We start from the raw sequence: 19,725 nt of genomic DNA on the forward strand, positions 1-19,725 counted from the left end.
CTTTAGAATGCACACTATTTAGAACTGTTTAAAAGGACCGCTAGAATGCACACTATTTAGAACTGTTTAAAAGGACTGCTAGAATGCACACTATTTAGAACTGTTTAAAAGGACCGCTAGAATGCACACTATTTAGAACTGTTTAAAAGGACTGCTAGAATGCACACTATTTAGAACTGTTTAAAAGGACTGCTAGAATGCACACTATTTAGAACCGTTTAAAAGGACCGCTAGAATGCACACTATTTAGAACCGTTTAAAAGGACCGCTAGAATGCACACTATTTAGAACTGTTTAAAAGGACAGCTAGAATGCACACTATTTAGAACCGTTTAAAAGGACAGCTAGAATAGAATGCACACTATTTAGAACCATTTAAAAGGACAGCTAGAGTGCACACTATTTAGAACCGTTTAAAAGGACCGCTAGAATGCACCCTATTTAGAACCGTTTAAAAGGACAGCTAGAATGCACCCTATTTAGAACCGTTTAAAAGGACAGCTAGAATAGAATGCACACTATTTAGAACCATTTAAAAAGAACCGCTACAATGCACACTATTTAGAACCGTTTAAAAGGACCGCTAGTGAAGATCTAGGCCCCCACATGGCCTGACACTTAGCATTATGTGTTTATACTGTGTGTTTGGATCTGTGTACATACATGTCTGTGTGTGTGGGCACATGCTCATCTGTGTGTGTGTGTGTGTGTGTGTGTGTGTGTGTGTGTGTGTGTGTGTGTGTGTGTGTGTGTGTGTGTGTGTGTGTGTGTGTGTGTGTGGGGGTGTGTGTGTGTGTGTGTGGGGGTGTGTGTGTGTGTGTGTGTGCGTGTTCACAGCTGGGTGTCGGTACTCCAGAACAGTAAAGAGGAGGCGTTGAACGCGGCTCTAGGTAGTGACCAGCAGGACAGTGGTCTCCAGGAGCTCTCCAGAGCGGTCATCTCAGGCCTGCGCAACATGCCCGGCAACGAGGCCTGCTGTGACTGCGGAGCACCAGGTAACACACACACACACACACACACACACACACACACAGCTGCTGCTGCTGTTGCTGCTGCTGCTGCTGCTGTTGCTGTTGCTGTTGCTGTTGCTGTTGCTGTTGCTGCTTCCCTCGTCCATTGAGGGTGAAATCTGAACCTGGTGCGTCTGTGTCCCTCTCCTGTCGTGGTCAGATCCCACCTGGCTCTCCACAAACCTAGGCATCCTCACCTGCATAGAATGTTCCGGAATCCACCGGGAGCTGGGGGTGCACTACTCCCGCATCCAGTCGCTCACCCTGGACGTGCTCAGCACCTCCGAACTCCTGGTATTGACCTCTTGACCTTTCATCTCAATTCTAGAGTCATCTATATGCAATAGAGCTAAACACACAACTGACCTGATGGGGGCGCAGAGTTTGACAGTGTGTAGAAGTGGAGAATGTGGAGAACACATAACTGACCTAACAGTTGTGTGTGTGTGTGTGTTTGTGTGTGTGTTTTTGTGTGTTTCCTACAGCTAGCAGTAAGCATTGGGAACACGAGGTTCAATGACATCATGGAGGTCAATCTGCCCAATGACACGGTGAAGCCTGTTCCTCGAAGCGACATGTAAGTGCTCAGGGCATTGTGGGTACATTTCACGGTCTTGCTGTGGTCATTGGTCTCTTACCCAAAATAGCACCCTGATGTACTCCGATGCCGATGCTTGGCTCTAGCTCTCGATTGGTTCTCTAGACGTGACATGCTACAGCTTTGGTTGAGTGGCGGGAACTGGACGATAAGCTTCTGCTTGCTGTGGTTGCTGCTCTCCTTCATTCCTCTCTTCAGCGGTTTAGTTCGGGAAAGTTCTGGTAGTTCCTCAGAGGTTCAGTGGTTTAGTTCGGGAAAGTTCTGGTAGTTCCTTAGAGGTTCAGTGGTTTAGTTCTGGAAAGTTCTGGTAGTTCCTCAGAGGTTCAGAGGTTTAGTTCTGGAAAGTTCTGGTAGTTCCTCAGAGGTTCAGTGGTTTAGTTCTGGAAAGTTCTGGTAGTTCTCAGAGGGAAAGATACTAATCTCAGGTCAGGAATCTTCTAAAGGAAGTCCAAAATCTCAAGCTGACGTATGCCGCTGGTGAGCTTGATCTCTCTTTAGTAGTCTAGACATGACATGTTGCTTGAGTCATGAGGACTGGTCATGAGTCATGAGGACTGGTCAACCCAGTTCTGCTTGTTGTGGTCACTGATCTCTTTCTCTTTTGTCTTGACTGAATTCATCTGGTAAGTTCTGGTATTTTCTCAGCAGGAAAGAGACACATCTAGACACAGAGTTTTCTAAAGGGACCGGGGGGGGGGGTGTTGACTAAGGGTTGGGTGTGTGTTGGATGTGTGTTGGGTGTGTGTTGGGTGAAGTGTGTTGGGTGTGTGTTGGGTGAAGTGTGTGTTGGGTGAAGTGTGTGTTGGGTGAAGTGTGTTGGGTGTGTGTTGGGTGTGTGTTGGGTGTGTGTTGGATATGTGTTGGATATGTGTTGGGTGTGTGTTGGGTCAAGTGTGTTGGGTGTGTGTTGGGTGTGTGTTGGATATGTGTTGGATATGTGTTGGGTGTGTGTTGGGTCAAGTGTGTTGGGTGTGTGTTGGGTGTGTGTTGGATATGTGTTGGGTGTGTGTTGGGTCAAGTGTGTTGGGTGTGTGTTGGATATGTGTTGGATATGTGTTGGGTGTGTGTTGGGTGAAGTGTGTTGGGTGTGTGTTCATCTGAAAGTTCTGGTGGTTCCTGAAGGGCGGGTCAGAGGTGTTCCTGCTGGGGGGTGGCCTGCCCCCTAGTGGCCATGTGCAGCCATGCGTCTCTAAAGTGTGTGTAATGTCCTGCCATCCTTCTGAGGACTGTGCATGAAGATGTGACATCCACCCTTTAAACGCTCAGCAATGACGTCTGGTCATTTGGGCTTACGTCAGTGTTTGTCAGGACATCTGAAGAAAGACCAATAAAACAGCCATATGTGACACCATCGGAAGCGTTTATGCGTCTTTGCTTGAAGTTTTTATTAACTTTCATTTGCTGACCTTCTCTTTATTTTTTTGTCTTTTGGATTGAAATGGAGCTAGAAGAGGAGAGCTAGACTTCTCTGCTTAGTCTGTCTGCCTCTCCACCCTCTCCATGTTTGAGTACTGACTGCCCACTACTGCTTTACTACTTTTTACTACTGTTTTCTACTGTTTTACTAATGTACACAGCCTAATGTTTTTCACTACTGTTTTACTGCTACACTGTTTTTCATGCTATATTAGCACACATGATCAATGGCTGCGGTCAGGCTTCTGCTACAATACTGAATGAATGAATGGCTATAACCCTATTACCTCAACCTGCTCTTGCACTGAAATAGTTTTTTATTTTACCTTGTCTACATTATACTTTACTCTCCTATTTGTCCATATTATTTATGCTGGTCTCTAGACCTTACTCTTGCACTGTTGCACTGTTGGACTAATGTTGCCATGCACACATAACTAAAGGACTATGGTTGGACTACTTTTACACCTTCACTATGACACTCACTCCCTTTAGCACCTTACCCGGCCCTGTCACTACAAGCATCTTATGCTTGATCACCCTCAAGCACATTGGACTTTCTTAATTTAATTTATATAGTGTATTTAGTTTTGTTAGTTTTCTTATCTTTCTTATCTACTGTCTTTATTGTACAGTGGAGTTTAGTTATATGTTTATACTTATTGTAGTGAGATCAACAGACAGACAGACAGACAGACAGCATTGTAGTGAGATCAACAGACAGACAGACAGACAGACAGCATTGTAGTGAGATCAACAGACAGACAGACAGACAGGTGTTTATGCATTGTAGTGAGATCAACAGACAGACAGACAGCATTGTAGTGAGATCAACAGACAGACAGACAGGTGTTTATGCATTGTAGTGAGATCAACAGACAGACAGACAGCATTGTAGTGAGATCAACAGACAGACAGACAGCATTGTAGTGAGATCAACAGACAGACAGACAGCATTGTAGTGAGATCAACAGCAGTCTCCTCTGTTAGCTGGCAGTGGGGAATAGTTAGTTATCTGCAAAAGCCAGCAGCTCAGAGCGTCTTCTAAACATGGTCTGCCATTTTGGTTTAAGTTGAGAGCCAGCAGCATATTGACTGGTTGCCACTTATCTTACTGCTTGAAAAGTGGAACATTTCTTTACTCTTTGCCGTAAACAATGCAACACAACACAACCACACTTCAGTTTGGCAGTGCATGACGTTAGCCCATAAAAATGGAATAAGAATCATCTCTGTCAAAGCATATGATGGAAGTGCTGCTACTGACGCTGGTTGCTGCAACAGTCTTGGATTGTAGCCTCACCCTGTCTGTGTGTACATCTGCAATACCATTTGTGTTTGTTTTATATCTGTGAGGGAGCATCTGTGTGTGTCATTTTATATGATTCATGTGTGTGTGTGTCCATGTGTTTTAATGAGATTTTTGTGTGTGAGACTGCTCTTAATATTACCCATGTGTACAGGAGTGTGTGTGTGTGTGTGTGTGTGTGTGTGTGTGTGTGTGTGTGTGTGTGTGTGTGTGTGTGTGTGTGTGTGTGTGTGTGTGTGTGTGTGTGTGTGTGTGTGTGTGTGCATATTGGAGTATAATGTGTCTCATGTGTCCCAAGTGTGTCGTGTGTGTGTGTGCATATTGGAGTGTAATGTGTCCCATGTGTCCCATGTGTGTGTCCCGTGTCCAGGACTGTGTGTGTGTGTGTGTGTAATGTGTCCCGTGTGTGTGTGTGTGTGTGTCCTGTGTGTGTGTGTGTGTGTGTGTGTGTCCTGTGTGTGTGTGTGTGTGTGTGTGTGTGTGTGTGTGCATATTGGAGTGTAATGTGTCCCATGTGTCCCATGTGTGTGTCCCGTGTCCAGGACTGTGTGTGTGTGTGTGTGTGTGTGTAATGTGTCCCGTGTGTGTGCCGTGTCCAGGACGGCCAGAAAGGAGTACATCGTGGCCAAGTACGCCGAGCGGCGCTACGTGCTGCGGAAGGACGACTCGGAGCCGGACCCGTACCGCGTCCACGACACGGTGAAGACGCGCGACCTCACCGCCCTCCTGCAGCTCTATGCCGAGGGGGAGGACCTGGCCAAACCCACCGCACTGCCCGAGGGACAGGTGAGACTGTGTGTGTGTGTGTGTGAGGGGGTGAGTGTGGAAGTCAGTGTCAGTGTGAGGGTGAGGGTGAGTGTCAGTGTGAGGGTGTGTGTGTGTGAGGGAGAGTGTGTTTATCTATGAATGCACCTATATTTTGTCTGTAGGCTTATGACTTGACCCTTTATTTTGTCTGTAGTCTTGTCTGTAGGGTTGTCTGTAGGCTTGTCTGTAGGCTTGTCTGTAGGTATGTCTGTAGGCTTGTCTGTAGGGTAGGCTTGTCTGTAGGCTTGTTTGTAGGCTTGTCTGTAGGCATGTCTGTAGGCTTGTCTGTAGGCTTGTCTGTAGTCTGTAGGTCTTTTTTGTCTGTTGTGTCTACCTGTTATTGTCTTACCTGCGCTTGACTTTTATTTTGACACTGAGCCTGGAGAAGCAGAGTTCCGTTGAGCAGTGCACTCCTGGCTGTAAGGGTGGAAGGACAATAGTTCACTTTGACTTGGGCTTTGATTTTGGCTCACAATAGATCATAAATGCCTGAGCCTGTCCTCCCTACTTGACTTTGTTTTTACACTAAAGTGATCTCATCCCATGAAGTCACTCGATGGTTTGTGAAGTCAACGCTGAAATGATGAGATTGATGAAGGCGTGTGTGTGTGTGTGTGTGTGTGACTTATGGTCCTGCAGTGGCTTCGGGGGTGGGTGTGTTTGTGTTTGTGTTAGGGAGAGTCTTCCTATGGGGCCAAAGGAGAATGCTGTGTGTGTGTGTGTGTGTGTGTGTGTGTGTGTGTGTGTGTGTGTGTGTGTGTGTGTGTGTGTGTATGTATGAGACAGGGAGTCTCCTGCTGGGTGTGTGTGTGTAATTATGTGTCTGTAACTGGATGTTGGTGTATATAAGGCAGACAGACAGAGTTCTTGCCGGGTGTGTGTGTGTGTGGGGGGGGGTGTTTGTGAGTCTCCATCTCACTCTATATGGGTATTTTATGTGTGTGTCTCCCATGTGGCCTCAGATGTGTGTGTGTGTGTGTGTGTGTGCTATGTAAACAGGACCAGGGCAGTGCTTTTTAATTAGTGCTGGTGTTTTTAAGTGTGAGCTCATAGACCTCCAGCCCATCTCCCTCCTCCCAGCTAAGCATCACACAATACAGTACACACACACACACACACACACACACACACACACACACACACACACACACACATACAGACACACTTACACACAGAGACAGGCTCAAACACAGGCCAACACACACACACACACACACACACACACACACACACACACACACACACACACATACAGACACACTTACACACAGAGACAGGCTCAAACACAGGCCAACACACACACACACACACACACACACACACACACACACACACACACACACATACAGACACACTTACACACAGAGACAGGCTCAAACACAGGCCAACACACACACACACACACACACACACACACACACACATACAGACACATCTTTTACGTTCTTTTGCTCCCTCTCTCTGGTCAGTTGGTCCTGCTCTCCACGCCACACACACACACACACACACACACACACACACACACACACACATTACATGTCCTGCCACCCCTCCTCCTCAAATTAAATCTCCCCCTGGCCGCCTCCTCAGGAGGTATCATGGACAGAATCCACATAACATGAGCAAACCCCCCTGCTTCAGCTGCACGCTGCCTGTGTGTGTGTGTGTGTGTGTGCTCAGCTGCATGCTGCCTGTGTGTGTGTGTGTGTGTGTGTGTGTGTGTGTGTGCTCAGCTGCACGCTGCCTGTGTGTGTGTGTGTGTGTGTGTGTGTGTGTGTGTGTGTGTGTGTGTGTGTGTGTGTGCTCAGCTGCACGCTGCCTGTGTGTGTGTGTGTGTGTGTGTGTGTGTGCTCAGCTGCATGCTGCCTGTGTGTGTGTGTATGCATGTGTGTATATGCATGTGTGTGTGTGTGCTCAGCTGCACGCTGGCTGTGTGTGTGTATGCGCATGTGTGTGTGCGCGTGTGTGTGTGTGTGTGTGTGTGTGTGTGTGTGTGTATGCATGTGTGTGCATGTGTGTATGCATGTGTGTGTGTGTATGCATGTGTATGTGTGTGTTTGTATGCATGTGTATGAGAGAGGGGCGGGGGGGGGGGGTATTTTGTCCGCATGAGTCTGGTCAGAGCCAGTATATTATTTCAGGTTGTAAGTCAAAGCCAAAGTCGTGTGTGTGTTTGTGTGTGTGTGTCCAAGCCCATGTCTTGAGTGGGGGCTTATGGGATTGTTTCAGGAAGAGTGTAATTTTCAGCAGACCAGCGCTCGCACGTGCTCAGTCTTACCGGGCCAACTGTGTTTGTTCACTTTCATCCCTCTCATCTCTCCTTCTCCCTTCATCCCTCTCTCCTCTCTCTGTCCTCTCTTTCCCTCTCTCTCTCTCTCTGTACCTCTCTTTCCCTCTCTCTCTCCTTCTCCCTTCATCCTTCTCTCCACATTATGTCCTCTCTTTCCCTCTCTCTCTCTGTACCTTTCTTTCCCTCTCTCTCTCTTTCCCTCTCTCTCTCCTTCTCCCTTCATCCCTCTCTCCACATTCTGTCCTCTCTCTCTCTCCCTCCCTCTGTAGATGAATTCACTGTTGAACTCCACACATACACATTCAATCTAAGTTTCCTCTCCTCAAAGGGAATGCAGAGGGTCCAGTTTGCACATTTGATTGTAATTTGTTTTTGGAGACTATTGAGAAATCTGTTGACTATTAGGAGAAATGTCTTCACCAAACAAGGAAGAGAATGTTTTATAAACACATGAGAGCACTAAAGCGCTCAGCTGGCAGCGCAGTCTGAAGCTAGTGCTAGCGCTAGTCTCTGGCTTTGTTTGTGTGTGATGAGTGCTTTTGTTTTGTGCACATAAGATTCAATGTAGTTTATTTACTCTCTCTCTCCCTCCCTCCCTCTCTCTCTCTCTCTCTCTCTCTCTCTCTCTCCCTCTCTCTCTTAGGACCTGAGAGAAACGGCTCTTCATCTGGCGGTGAGGATGGCAGACCGGAGTTCTCTGGCTCTGGTGGACTTCCTGACTCAGAACAGGTGGGTGTCCTTGTGTCCATGTATCCTTGTGTCCTTGTGTCCTTGTATCCTTGTGTCCTCACCCAGAACAGGTGGGTGTCCATGTATCCTTGTGTCCTTGTGTCCTTGTATCCTTGTATCCTTGTGTCCTTGTATCCTTGTGTCCTTGTATCCTTGTATCCTTGTGTCCTTGTGTCCTTGTGTCTCTCTTTCTGTCCTCCATATTCCCATCCACCCTGTTCTACTCCATGTCCTTATATTACCCAGGCTCAGCTCTGTAACACGACTCCCCATTAGAGTCCAGGGCCTCACTGCACCTGAACTAACTCAGGCTCGCACACACACACACACACACTCACACACACACACACACACACACACACACACACACACACACACACACACACACACATACACACACACACTCACACAGACTCACACTCACAGACACTCACACACGCTCACAGACACACACACACACACACACTCACACACTGACTCACACTCACACACACTCACACACACACTCACACACACACACACTCACACACACACACACACACACACACACACATCTCTCTACTGGGGTGACCTCATAACGCTCCCCTGTCTCGCATTATAGACTCTAGTGGAACCCGGCCTGTATACTGTGTTTATGTTTCAACTACTCAGAGTGCATGATCTTTAGAGAAGCTGTGTGTGTGTGTGTGTGTGTGTGTGTGTGTGTGTGTGTGTGTGTGTGTGTGTGTGTGTGTGTGTGTGTGTGTGTGTGTGTGTGTCTGTGTCTGTGTGTCTGTGTCTGTGTCTGTGTCTGTGTCTGTGTCTGTGTGTGTGTGTGTCTCTGTTTGTGTCTGTGTGTGTGTGTGTGTCTCTGTGTGTGTGTGGGGCATGTTGGTGTGTGTGTGTGTTTTAGGGCCAATACACTATATATGTATGTATTTCTGAGTGTGAGACATGCATGTTGAGTGTGTTCTAATATAACTAACTATGCGTTAACTGTGTGTGTGTGTGTGTGTGTGTGTGTGTGTACAGTGGATGTCTGGAGAAGAGGACCGTAGAGGGAAACACAGCTCTGCATTACTGCGCTCTCCACAATAAGACTGAGTGTCTCAAGCTGCTTCTGAAAGGAAAGGCTGTACTCACGACAGGTACCACACACACACACACACACACACACACACACACACACACACACATATATATATATATATATATATATATATATATACAGTATATACACACACACACACACACACATGGGACATTCATCCCAAACTGATGGCTGTTTTGTGTCCAGTGAACGCGTCGGGTGAGACTGCGTTAGACGTGGCCAAAAGACTACAGCACACCCACTGCATAGAACTGGTAAGTCTCTCCTCCAGGTGTGTGTTGGGTTTGTGTGTGTGTGTGTGTGTGTGTGAAGGACTGACCTTTCTTATTGCTCCCTCAGCAACAATACCCTGTGCAGGAAACACCCCTTTCAAATAAATCACTGTCAATTGACCATGCCCTGTGTGTGTGTGTGTGTGTGTGTGTGTGTGTGTGTGTGTGTGTGTGTGTGTGTGTGTGTGTGTGTGTGTGTGTGTGTGTGTGTGTGTGTGTGTGTGTGGCTGAATATGTGAATTCTCTTTGTCTATATTCTTGTGTCTAGGCCCGTATGTGTGCTTGTATAAGTCTTTGTGTGTGTGTGTATGTGTGTACATTGTGTGTGTGTGTGTATGTGTATGTGTGTGTGTACATTTGTGCGTGTACGTGTATTTGTGTGTGTGTGTGTGTGTGTGTGTCTGTGTGTGTGTGTGTGTGTGTGTGTGTGTGTGTGTGTGTGTGTGTGTGTGTGTGTGTGTGTGTGTGCTCATCACTCTCCTGGCTGGTCCTGACGAGTGCAGTTTAATTTCCTGTGTTCCCGGCCCCTCTTGCTTTACGACTGGCCTGTGTGTGTACGGGGAAGAGCTCCCTCATTATGAGGCCGGCCACTGGGACACCTCCTGTGTTGATAAGCCAGTGTGTGTGTGTGTTAGTGTGTGTGTTAGTGTGTGTGTTTGTGTGTGTGTGTGTGTTAGTGTGTGTGTTAGTGTGTGTGTTAGTGTGTGTGTTAGTGTGTGTGTTTGTGTGTTAGTGTGTGTGTTAGTGTGTGTGTTAGTGTGTGTGTTAGTGTGCGTGTTAGTGTGTGTGTTTGTGTGTGTGTGTGTGTTAGTGTGTGTGTGTGTGTGTGTACATTTGTGCGTGTGTGTGTTTACAGTATGTGTCTGTGTGTGTGTGTGTGTGTGTGTGTGTGTGGCCTGTATCTATTCACCTCCCCGGAGTTCTGACCGTAACTCTGGGGTCAGCCTGCACAGTGGACCAAACTCTGTGCCTCTGAGCTGACTCAGGGTTCATACGCAGTAAGAGCCCATTGGGATCACGTTGAGTCATGTGATCAGGTTTAGCCAATAGGGCTAGTGCTGCAGAACCAATAGAGTCTCAGGGCTTTGCTGTAACAACTGAAGCCTTTTCTGCATGTGAATGATGCTTATGTGTATGTGTGTGTGTGTGTGTGTGTGTACATATAGTATATATCCTACATGCGTGTGTGTGTACATGTGCATGTTTATGTACTAAATGTGTCTCTGTGTGTGTGTGTGTGTGTGTGTGTGTGTGTGTGTGTGTGTGTGTGTGTAGCTGGAGCTGGCCCACAGTGGGAAGTTTAACTCTCAGATCCACGTGGAGTACACCTGGGAGATGCCACAGGAGCTCATGTACGACAGCGAGGACGACCTGGACGAGAGGGTGAGTCCCCACACACACACATCGCCCCTTGCACCCCCCTCCCAACACACACACACACACACACACATCGCCCCTTGCACCCCCCTCCCAACACACAAACACACACACACATCGCCCCTTGCACCCACCTCCCAACACACACACACACACACACATCGCCCCTTGCACCCCCCTCCCAACACACACACACAGCCCCACTGGCCACTACTTTATATAGCCCTGTATAACACTGAGATGTTCAGTATTTGTTCCCAAAGTGCTGGGTACATTGATCTGGTGTTATTGTATTATTGTTCTGTGTTCCTTTATCGGATCCTTTGTGAAGAACTCTAAACGACTAATGTGTGGGAACGATGCTACAGAAATAAACTAAACTTCCCTAAACATGTTTTGTGTCAGAAGTGTTCTGAGTGAACGTGAGTGTGAGTGAGTAACAGCGTGAGTGAGTAACAGTGTGAGTGAGTAACAGTGTGAGTGAGTAACAGTGTGAGTGTGAGTGAGTAACAGTGTGAGTGAGTAACAGTGTGAGTGAGTAACAGTGTGAGTGAGTAACAGTGTGAGTGTGAGTGAGTAACAGTGTGAGTGAGTAACAGTGTGAGTGTGAGTGAGTAACAGTGTGAGTGAGTAACAGTGTGAGTGAGTAACAGTGTGAGTGAGTAACAGTGTGAGTGAGTAACAGTGTGAGTGTGAGTGAGTAACAGTGTGAGTGAGTAACAGTGTGAGTGTGAGTGAGTAACAGTGTGAGTGAGTAACAGTGTGAGTGAGTAACAGTGTGAGTGAGTAACAGCGTGAGTGTGAGTGAGTAACAGTGTGAGTGTGAGTGAGTAACAGTGTGAGTGAGTAACAGTGTGAGTGAGTAACAGTGTGAGTGTGAGTGAGTAACAGTGTGAGTGAGTAACAGTGTGAGTGAGTAACAGTGTGAGTGAGTAACAGTGTGAGTGTGAGTGAGTAACAGTGTGAGTGAGTAACAGTGTGAGTGAGTAACAGTGTGAGTGTGAGTGAGTAACAGCGTGAGTGTGAGTGAGTAACAGAAGGTTGTTCCCTCTGTGCCCTCAGGTGAACCCTCACTCCAGGGGCGGCCTGCGCTCTCCACTGCCCCCTAATGGCCACAGTCCAAACTCCCCCTCGCGCTGGAACTTCAGCAGCACCAGCGTGGCCAATAAGACCTATGAGAACGTGGACTTCCTGTACTGCAACCCGCCGGCCAACAGTGCGCCCACAGGCACCATGCCACCACCACTGCCAGCCAAGTCCATCCAAAGAGGTCAGTCCATGGAGTCACATGCTATCTGATGTGGTCCAGGGGTCGGACATCTTGGATGGTCTTTACCTTATCTTACCTGCCCAGTCGGTACATGTATAGCAGTGCACTATGTAGTGAATGATATATAGTAGTGCACTATGTGATACAGTAGTAGTGCACTATGTAGTGAATGATATATAGTAGTGCACTATGTAGTGATACAGTAGTAGTGCACTATGTAGTGATTGATATATAGCAGTGCACTATGTAGTGAATGATATATAGTAGTGCACTATGTAGTGAATGATGTATAGTAGTGCACTATGTAGTGAATGATATATAGTAGTGCACTATGTAGTGAATGATATATAGTAGTGCACTATGTAGTGAATGATGTATAGTAGTGCACTATGTAGTGATTGATATATAGTAGTGCACTATGAAGTGATACAGTAGTAGTGCACTATGTAGTGAATGATATATAGTAGTGCACTATGTAGTGAATGATATATAGTAGTGCACTATGTAGTGATTGATATATAGTAGTGCACTATGTAGTGATTGATATATAGTAGTGCACTATGTAGTGAATGATATATATTAGTGCACTATGTAGTGATACAGTAGTAGTGCACTATGTAGTGATTGATATATAGTAGTGCACTATGTAGTGATACAGTAGTAGTGCACTATGTAGTGATTGATATATAGTAGTGCACTATGTAGTGATACAGTAGTAGTGCACTATGTAGTGATTGATATATAGTAGTGCACTATGTAGTGATTGGTCTATAGTAGTAGTGCACTATGTAGTGATTGATATATAGTAGTGCACTATGTAGTGAATGATATATAGTAGTGCACTATGTAGTGATTGATATATAGTAGTGCACTATGTAGTGATTGGTCTATAGTAGTAGTGCACTGTGTAGTGATTGATATATAGTAGTGCACTATGTAGTGATTGATATATAGCAGTAGTGCACTATGTAGTGATTGATATATAGCAGTAGTGCACTATGTAGTGAATGATATATAGTAGTGCACTATGTAGTGATTGATATATAGCAGTAGTGCACTATGTAGTGAATGATATATAGTAGTGCACTATGTAGTGATTGATATATAGCAGTAGTGCACTATGTAGTGAATGAGTGGATGTTCACAGGGCGGATGTATCTGCTGACCTGATCATGTAACTCTGTCACAATCCCTCCGTGCAGGTCGTTCTGACCCCCAGATCTCCGTGTCGGTGATGGAGGGGGCGAACATCCCCATGCGCCTCTCCTCGTCCCAGCGGCACGGGCCCCCCTCCCCGCGGGCCGACCCCCAGCTGGTCGTGAGGACGCAGCGGCCCCCACACGGGGGCGGGGTCAGGGCCCAGCGGCAGACCATGTCCTGGGACGGGCAGCCCCCCAATGGGGCGGCCAGCATGGCCACCACGGAACCCAAGAGCACCTCGCCGCAGAACCACCTCGGACCCATCAGGTAGGAACCACACTAGAACCTCAGCACATATTCAGAACCACCTCGGACCCATCAGGTAGGAACCACACTAGAACCTCAGCACATATTCAGAACCACCAGGTAGGACCCATCAGGTAGGAACCACACTAGAACCCCAGCACATATTCAGAACCACCTCGGACCCATCAGGTAGGAACCACACTAGAACCTCAGCACATATTCAGAACCACCTCGGACCCATCAGGTAGGAACCACACTAGAACCTCAGCACTGTTCAGCACATATTCAGCACCTAAATTCTAATCTTGCTGTAACTTTTGCTGCTGTAACAATGGTGACGGTAATTTCTTTATCATGAAACAATGAATAGATAGAATCTGCCACTGTGTGTGTAATTAATCAGTATGGATGCCGTCACGGTTCAATGAAATAGTTTTGTTATTCTAAAGTAGTTCATAGAATATAATTATTTTGCTGTTAAGTTAAGTGCATGGTTCTGACTTGCTGAGTAGGCCTAATTACTCAGAGGCATTGGGAGTTGCACTTTGGCACTGTGTGTGTGTGTGTGTGTGTGTGTGTGTGTGTGTGTGTGCTGCCTCAGTGCTGCCCCTGTAATTGCACATTAGGAACACGGTGTGATCTTGCTTATTAGGATCATGATGTGAATTCACACTCGTCAGCTGCACATGAGCAGGCGTGCCCTGTACTCGTGCCCTGTACCCAGGCCTGGTGCCAAACACAGCACGGCGGGGATCACATGTGCTAACACAGCAGGCTCAAGGCCCAGTATTAGAACTCAAATGATATGAGCAGTGTTTACAGAGCTAATCAGATTTATAACTGGATAGAAAGGATAGAAAGGAGTTTAGAGTTTGACACTGTTTTTATTCTGTGACTCTTAAGAGCCCATTATAATGTCAGCAGCACTACTCCGCTCGTGTGCTGCTGCCCCCTGCTGGACAGAGATATATCTCCTACACTCACACACACACTACTCCGCTCCTTCTTAAGCTTGTGTGCTGCTGCCCCATGCTGGACAGAGATATATCTCTCTCACTCACACACATCATCAGCCAGATGTGGAGCCTGTGGGGAATTTGATAAGTATTGATATATGGGCAGATGGACTGTGTTCAAATCTGGCAACTATTAAGTGTTACGTTTAATAAACATTCATTTACAGACATTACACTTTTTTATTAAGTGTTATGTTTAATAAACATTCATTTACAGACATTACACTTTTTTATTAAGTGTTACAATGTTTATTAAACATTCATTTACAGACATTACACTTTTTTATTAAGTGTTATGTTTAATAAACATTCATTTACAGACATTACACTTTTTTTATAATGTTCTAAACAATCTAGAAGAATGTAGAATGTTTGGAATAGTGGTCATTATTCTTTGAGCTCATGCTTATATACTGTATTTTATCAACGTTGATTTTAACAATACAGGCACAAGTTAATAACAGGGTTAATAACAGGGCTAATAACAGGGCTAATAACAGGGCTAATAACAGGGTTAATAACAGGGTGTGCTCCACATCTCAAATGTCATAACGTCATGGTGTTAAAGATGACCTCTGACCTCTGTCCTCTTCCCTCAGCTCCGAGAAGACCACGTCGTATCGGCGGACGAGTAGCGGGGGTCAGGGGAAGGGCGGCGTGGTCAGCTGTGCGGGCAGCCAGGAGGAGCTCTACTGCAGCCTGGTGACTAGCGTCCAGCCCGGCACCCCCACGCCCACCCCCACGCCCACCGCCACGGCGCCCGCCACTGCACCCATATGCCTGCCCCCCCCGCCACGCACGCGCAGGAACGCCATGGTACACACATGCACCAACCATGACTCAGCAGCAGCGATGAGCCCTATATCCCACTGCTAGGCACATGTACACAACCATGACTCAGCAGCAGTGTCTGACTAGATGAGCCCTATATCCCACTGCTAGGCGCATGTACACAACCATGACTCAGCAGCAGTGTCTGACTAGATGAGCCTGATATGAGGGACATGTACACAAACATGACTCTAAAACTATCTGTCTGTAGAGGAGTCCAAGGGAAGACTTATATTTATATCAACTTTTTCAGTGACTAAGTGTTAATACACCAGTGGTTTGGGGGCAGCTGTGGCCTACTGTTTAGCGCTACGGACTTGTAACTGGAGGGTTGCCGGTTCAAACCCCGACCAGTAGGCACGGCTGAAGTGCCCTTGAGCAAGGCACCTAACCCCTCACTGCTCCCCGAGCGCCGCTGTTGTAGCAGGCAGCTCACTGCTCCGGGATTAGTGTGTGCTTCACCTCACTGTGTGTTCACTGTGTGCTGAGTGTGTTTCACTAATTCACGGATTGGGATAAAAGCAGAGACCAAATTTCCCTCACAGGATCAAAAGAGTATATATACTTATACTTACAGTATATACTTATACTGTGTTATGTAAGCTGGCGGGTACAAAAGGACATAGAGAACAGCTCTCTCTATCTGTGTCTGCAGCTTGGTGTTGCTTTGCATGACTAAGCGCAAATGAGCACAGCAAGATGAATCAGCAAAATCTATTACAGGAAAAGGAATCAGTGAATTCGGAACACATGAATGAACACCGTGTAGGAAGTCAGACCCGTCCATCTCCCTACGTCCTAAAACCAGCTCTGTCCAACCTCATGTGGGCTTTTAGCCTTTTTTACATGTAAGGCCTGTGTGTGTGTGTGTGTGTGTGTGTCAGGTGTCCCAGATAAAGCCACGGCTGAAGAAGGTGAGGGCCCTGGTGGACTGCAGGGCGGTCAGCTCTGACCAGCTGGCCTTCTTCAAGGATGAGGTCATCATCGTCACAGCAACCGATGACCCCCACTGGTGGGTGAGTTCCATTTCCTGTCTCTCGGCGCCTCAGCCTCCGTCAGCTAGACCCCTGGCCAAACCACAACACTGAGACCTCCATCAGCTAGACCCCTGGCCAAACCACAACACTGAGACCTCCATCAGCTAGACCCCTGGCCAAACCACAACACTAAGGCGGGGATCACATTAGCCAGCGGCAAGCGGCAGGTTTCCTATTGTTCTCTATGGTTCGGCAGCTGAACGGTGGCAACGCTGGCGTAAGTTAGCGTTGAACCAACTGAGCGTTGAACTTGGTTCAACTTTCAAAGCGCAACGCCAGCGTATTCAATTGACAAACCGTTTGTGTTGCTTAGGATGAGATAAAACGTATTATGGTCTGAGCGTTGCGTTACGTTTGCCGCTGCCGCTTGCCGCTGACTGATGTGATCCTCGCCGAAGACCTCCAGGGTTCGTTTGTTTTCATGCAGCAAGTGAATGTCATACTGAATTATAAAGTGCTATGGAGTGCTTTTCAGATTGCTGCATGAGCACACTGTAAGTGTTATAGCATGTACAAAAGTAGCCGGCTCCGTAGCGCTTTACATGGTGTTACATGTTGACACCAGCTGAAACAGTATGTTATCTGTAGCAGTATGTTAGTAATAGTAATATGTCTGTCTTATTTACATTCAGTGTAAAATGGGAGCATATATGTATATGGTTCATAAGGGTGTCCCTATTAAACTTAGTTAGGCTCTGTGTTCTTGTAGACAGAGAGAGACAGATCTCCTCCTCATGTGATGAAAGGGTGTTTACTGTGAGCGGAATCTTTTGCAGGTTGGCCACATTGATGGAGATGCATCGAGAAGTGGAATATTTCCCGTCAACTACGTGCACAAGCTGGGGGAGTGGTCCACCAGGGACTCCTGAAGGACCAATAAGCTACCGTCTCTTTGGGATGCAGCCACCCGCTGCACCAATCAGAGAGAAGAACATTTGTAAAGTCACTTATGTCCAAAACTCATACTGATTGAACCACATTTTTGCGACTCTTTGAATCCGTTATGGATGGACTGATGGACGGATGGATGGATGGATGGAGGGATTGTTTTTGGACCAGCAGCTACGCTACATTAGCAGCTAAGCTACATTAGCAGCTACGCTACATTTGCCCTGTAGGACACTGCTGTGGTCACTGAAGAGAGGATGGCTGGAAAGCTCAGTCCCTCAAAGTGCTTCTCCCCACCACTCTTAGACACAGCAGCACTTGTAGTCCAGCCAGACGTATGATCAGACCAGGACAGGAGCGGCCTCGCCAGACTACACGTCATCAACACAAGACTATGAACCAGTTTGCTCAGTGTGTGTGTGTGTGTCATGAATGTGTGTGTGTATCAGGAATGTGTGTGTGTGTGTGTGTGTGTGTGTGTGTGTCAGGAATGTGTGTGTGTGTGTGTCATGAATGTGTGTGAGTGTCTCTTTGTGCGTGTGTGTGTGTGTCATGAATGTGCGTGTGTGTGTGTGGCCCTCTAGTGGTCACCCTGAGACACAGACAGGTGCACGACTTGCATTGCGTCTATTGCATCTGTATAATGTATTGCTCCATGAAGAGCATGCTGGCATTCTGCTGTGTGCCTGTCCTTCTCCATCTAAGAGCTCCGTCAACACCACCACCACCATTTCAACTGGCTACACCTGTGTGGAGTACAACATTAATCTGCATTGCACCCACAAACCCAAAACTGACTCCCAAATTCAACAGCAGATATCCAGGATCACTCGCTGGGCTCCTGTCTGACCAAGTGGAATACGCCCTGGACTGACCCATGTGTATATATGTGTATATTTGGCACAGTGAGAGGGAAAACATAATTATTGTTCTCATTTACTCGATGTGATGTTTTTAGCGTAGCCTCTCTTGAGTCTCCCTTATCTCATCCTCTCTAACACAGCTGCATGGCCGCTGATGGGAGGAGATGGACGATAGACGGACGTCAGCTTTGGGCTAGTTTAATTCCCTCTCCTCAGGAGGGAGTCGCCAGCTTTGGGCTAGTTTAATTCCCTCTCCTCACTAGTGAGTCCAGTTCCCTTCCGTCCATAACTGGAACACTTTGTTTTTGTACCCTTTCCCCTGAAGTGGCGGTGTGCAGCTGAGCCATGCTGGGAATAATTTTACTAGAATGTTGGCCCTCTGCATGGCGTCTACAACAAGTTTAGCACCATTCACTTTCAGAGGCAGGGAGGTGTTTCTACACACACTAGTACTAATTATCTCGTCTTTTCATCATAAAGCGCAAACATCCACGTAGCTATTAAACGCTGTATTTTGCTTGCAGTGGGGTTTTTGTTGGGGGGGGGGGGGGGGGTCTGAGTGTACACACTCAGTGGGGGCCCAGTGTGTCCGTCATGGCCTGAATAATTAACGCTGAGAGACGCGCATGCGCTGAGCTCTGGACGGTCTGGACTGTCTGATGTCTCAACGCGATAGCGACTTCCCTGAGACTGCTGGAATGGAGCAGGGAGGGTCTGTCTGAGTGTCCACGTCCCTGGTCTGGGAACGGCGCTACGCTAGGAGCGCCCCTGTACTACCAATAACTGTGTTGCCGCTATGCTAGGAGCGCCCCTGTACTACCAATAACTGTGTTGCCGCTACGCTAGGAGCGCCCCTGTATTAGCAATAACTGTGTTGCCGCTACGCTAGGAGCGCCCCTGTACTACCAATAACTGTGTTGCCGCTACGCTAGGAGCGCCCCTGTACTACCAATAACTGTGTTGCCGCTATGCTAGGAGCGCCCCTGTATTAGCAATAACTGTGTTGCCGCTATGCTAGGAGCGCCCCTGTATTAGCAATAACTGTGTTGCCGCTATGCTAGGAGCGCCCCTGTACTACCAATAACTGTGTTGCCGCTACGCTAGGAGCGCCCCTGTATTAGCAATAACTGTGTTGCCGCTACGCTAGGAGCGCCCCTGTATTAGCAATAACTGTGTTGCCGCTATGCTAGGAGCGCCCCTGTACTACCAATAACTGTGTTGCCGCTACGCTAGGTGCGCCCCTGTATTAGCAATAACTGTGTTGCCGCTACGCTAGGAGCGCCCCTGTATTAGCAATAACTGTGTTGCCGCTACGCTAGGAGCGCCCCTGTACTACCAATAACTGTGTTGCCATATCAACTGTTGTCATATCACCCTATAGCTGTATCCTCCTGTCCTTTTGACAGGGGTCTGTGTATATGTTTATGCATGTTCATACTGCCTCTGTACCATGTCCAGGACTTTACCTGCGTTCAT

General features: G+C 47.2%; 1 protein-coding gene across 1 annotated transcript in view; it reads left to right on the forward strand.

Annotated features, from left to right (window-relative positions):
- The window catches only part of asap3 (ArfGAP with SH3 domain, ankyrin repeat and PH domain 3), a 62,847-nt gene extending 44,075 nt beyond the window's left edge, over positions 1-18,772 (forward strand). The window contains exons 14-26 of the mRNA XM_076295541.1: positions 838-995; positions 1,171-1,304; positions 1,496-1,587; positions 4,933-5,119; positions 8,074-8,159; positions 9,171-9,286; positions 9,436-9,503; positions 10,797-10,904; positions 11,961-12,168; positions 13,371-13,635; positions 15,230-15,446; positions 16,346-16,477; positions 17,275-18,772. Coding sequence (XP_076151656.1) covers positions 838-995; positions 1,171-1,304; positions 1,496-1,587; positions 4,933-5,119; positions 8,074-8,159; positions 9,171-9,286; positions 9,436-9,503; positions 10,797-10,904; positions 11,961-12,168; positions 13,371-13,635; positions 15,230-15,446; positions 16,346-16,477; positions 17,275-17,367 — 1,864 coding nt within the window. The 3' untranslated portion in view covers positions 17,368-18,772. The remainder of the gene's footprint in view (positions 1-837; positions 996-1,170; positions 1,305-1,495; positions 1,588-4,932; positions 5,120-8,073; positions 8,160-9,170; positions 9,287-9,435; positions 9,504-10,796; positions 10,905-11,960; positions 12,169-13,370; positions 13,636-15,229; positions 15,447-16,345; positions 16,478-17,274) is intronic.
- The last annotated feature ends 953 nt before the right edge of the window (positions 18,773-19,725 follow it).

Source organism: Alosa pseudoharengus, unplaced genomic scaffold, assembly GCF_046254945.1.
Source record: "Alosa pseudoharengus isolate Yale_2024_CS ecotype anadromous, Long Island Sound unplaced genomic scaffold, YU_APseudo_1.1 YU_APseudo_1.1_scf_2, whole genome shotgun sequence".
Classification (NCBI taxonomy): domain Eukaryota; kingdom Metazoa; phylum Chordata; class Actinopteri; order Clupeiformes; family Clupeidae; genus Alosa; species Alosa pseudoharengus.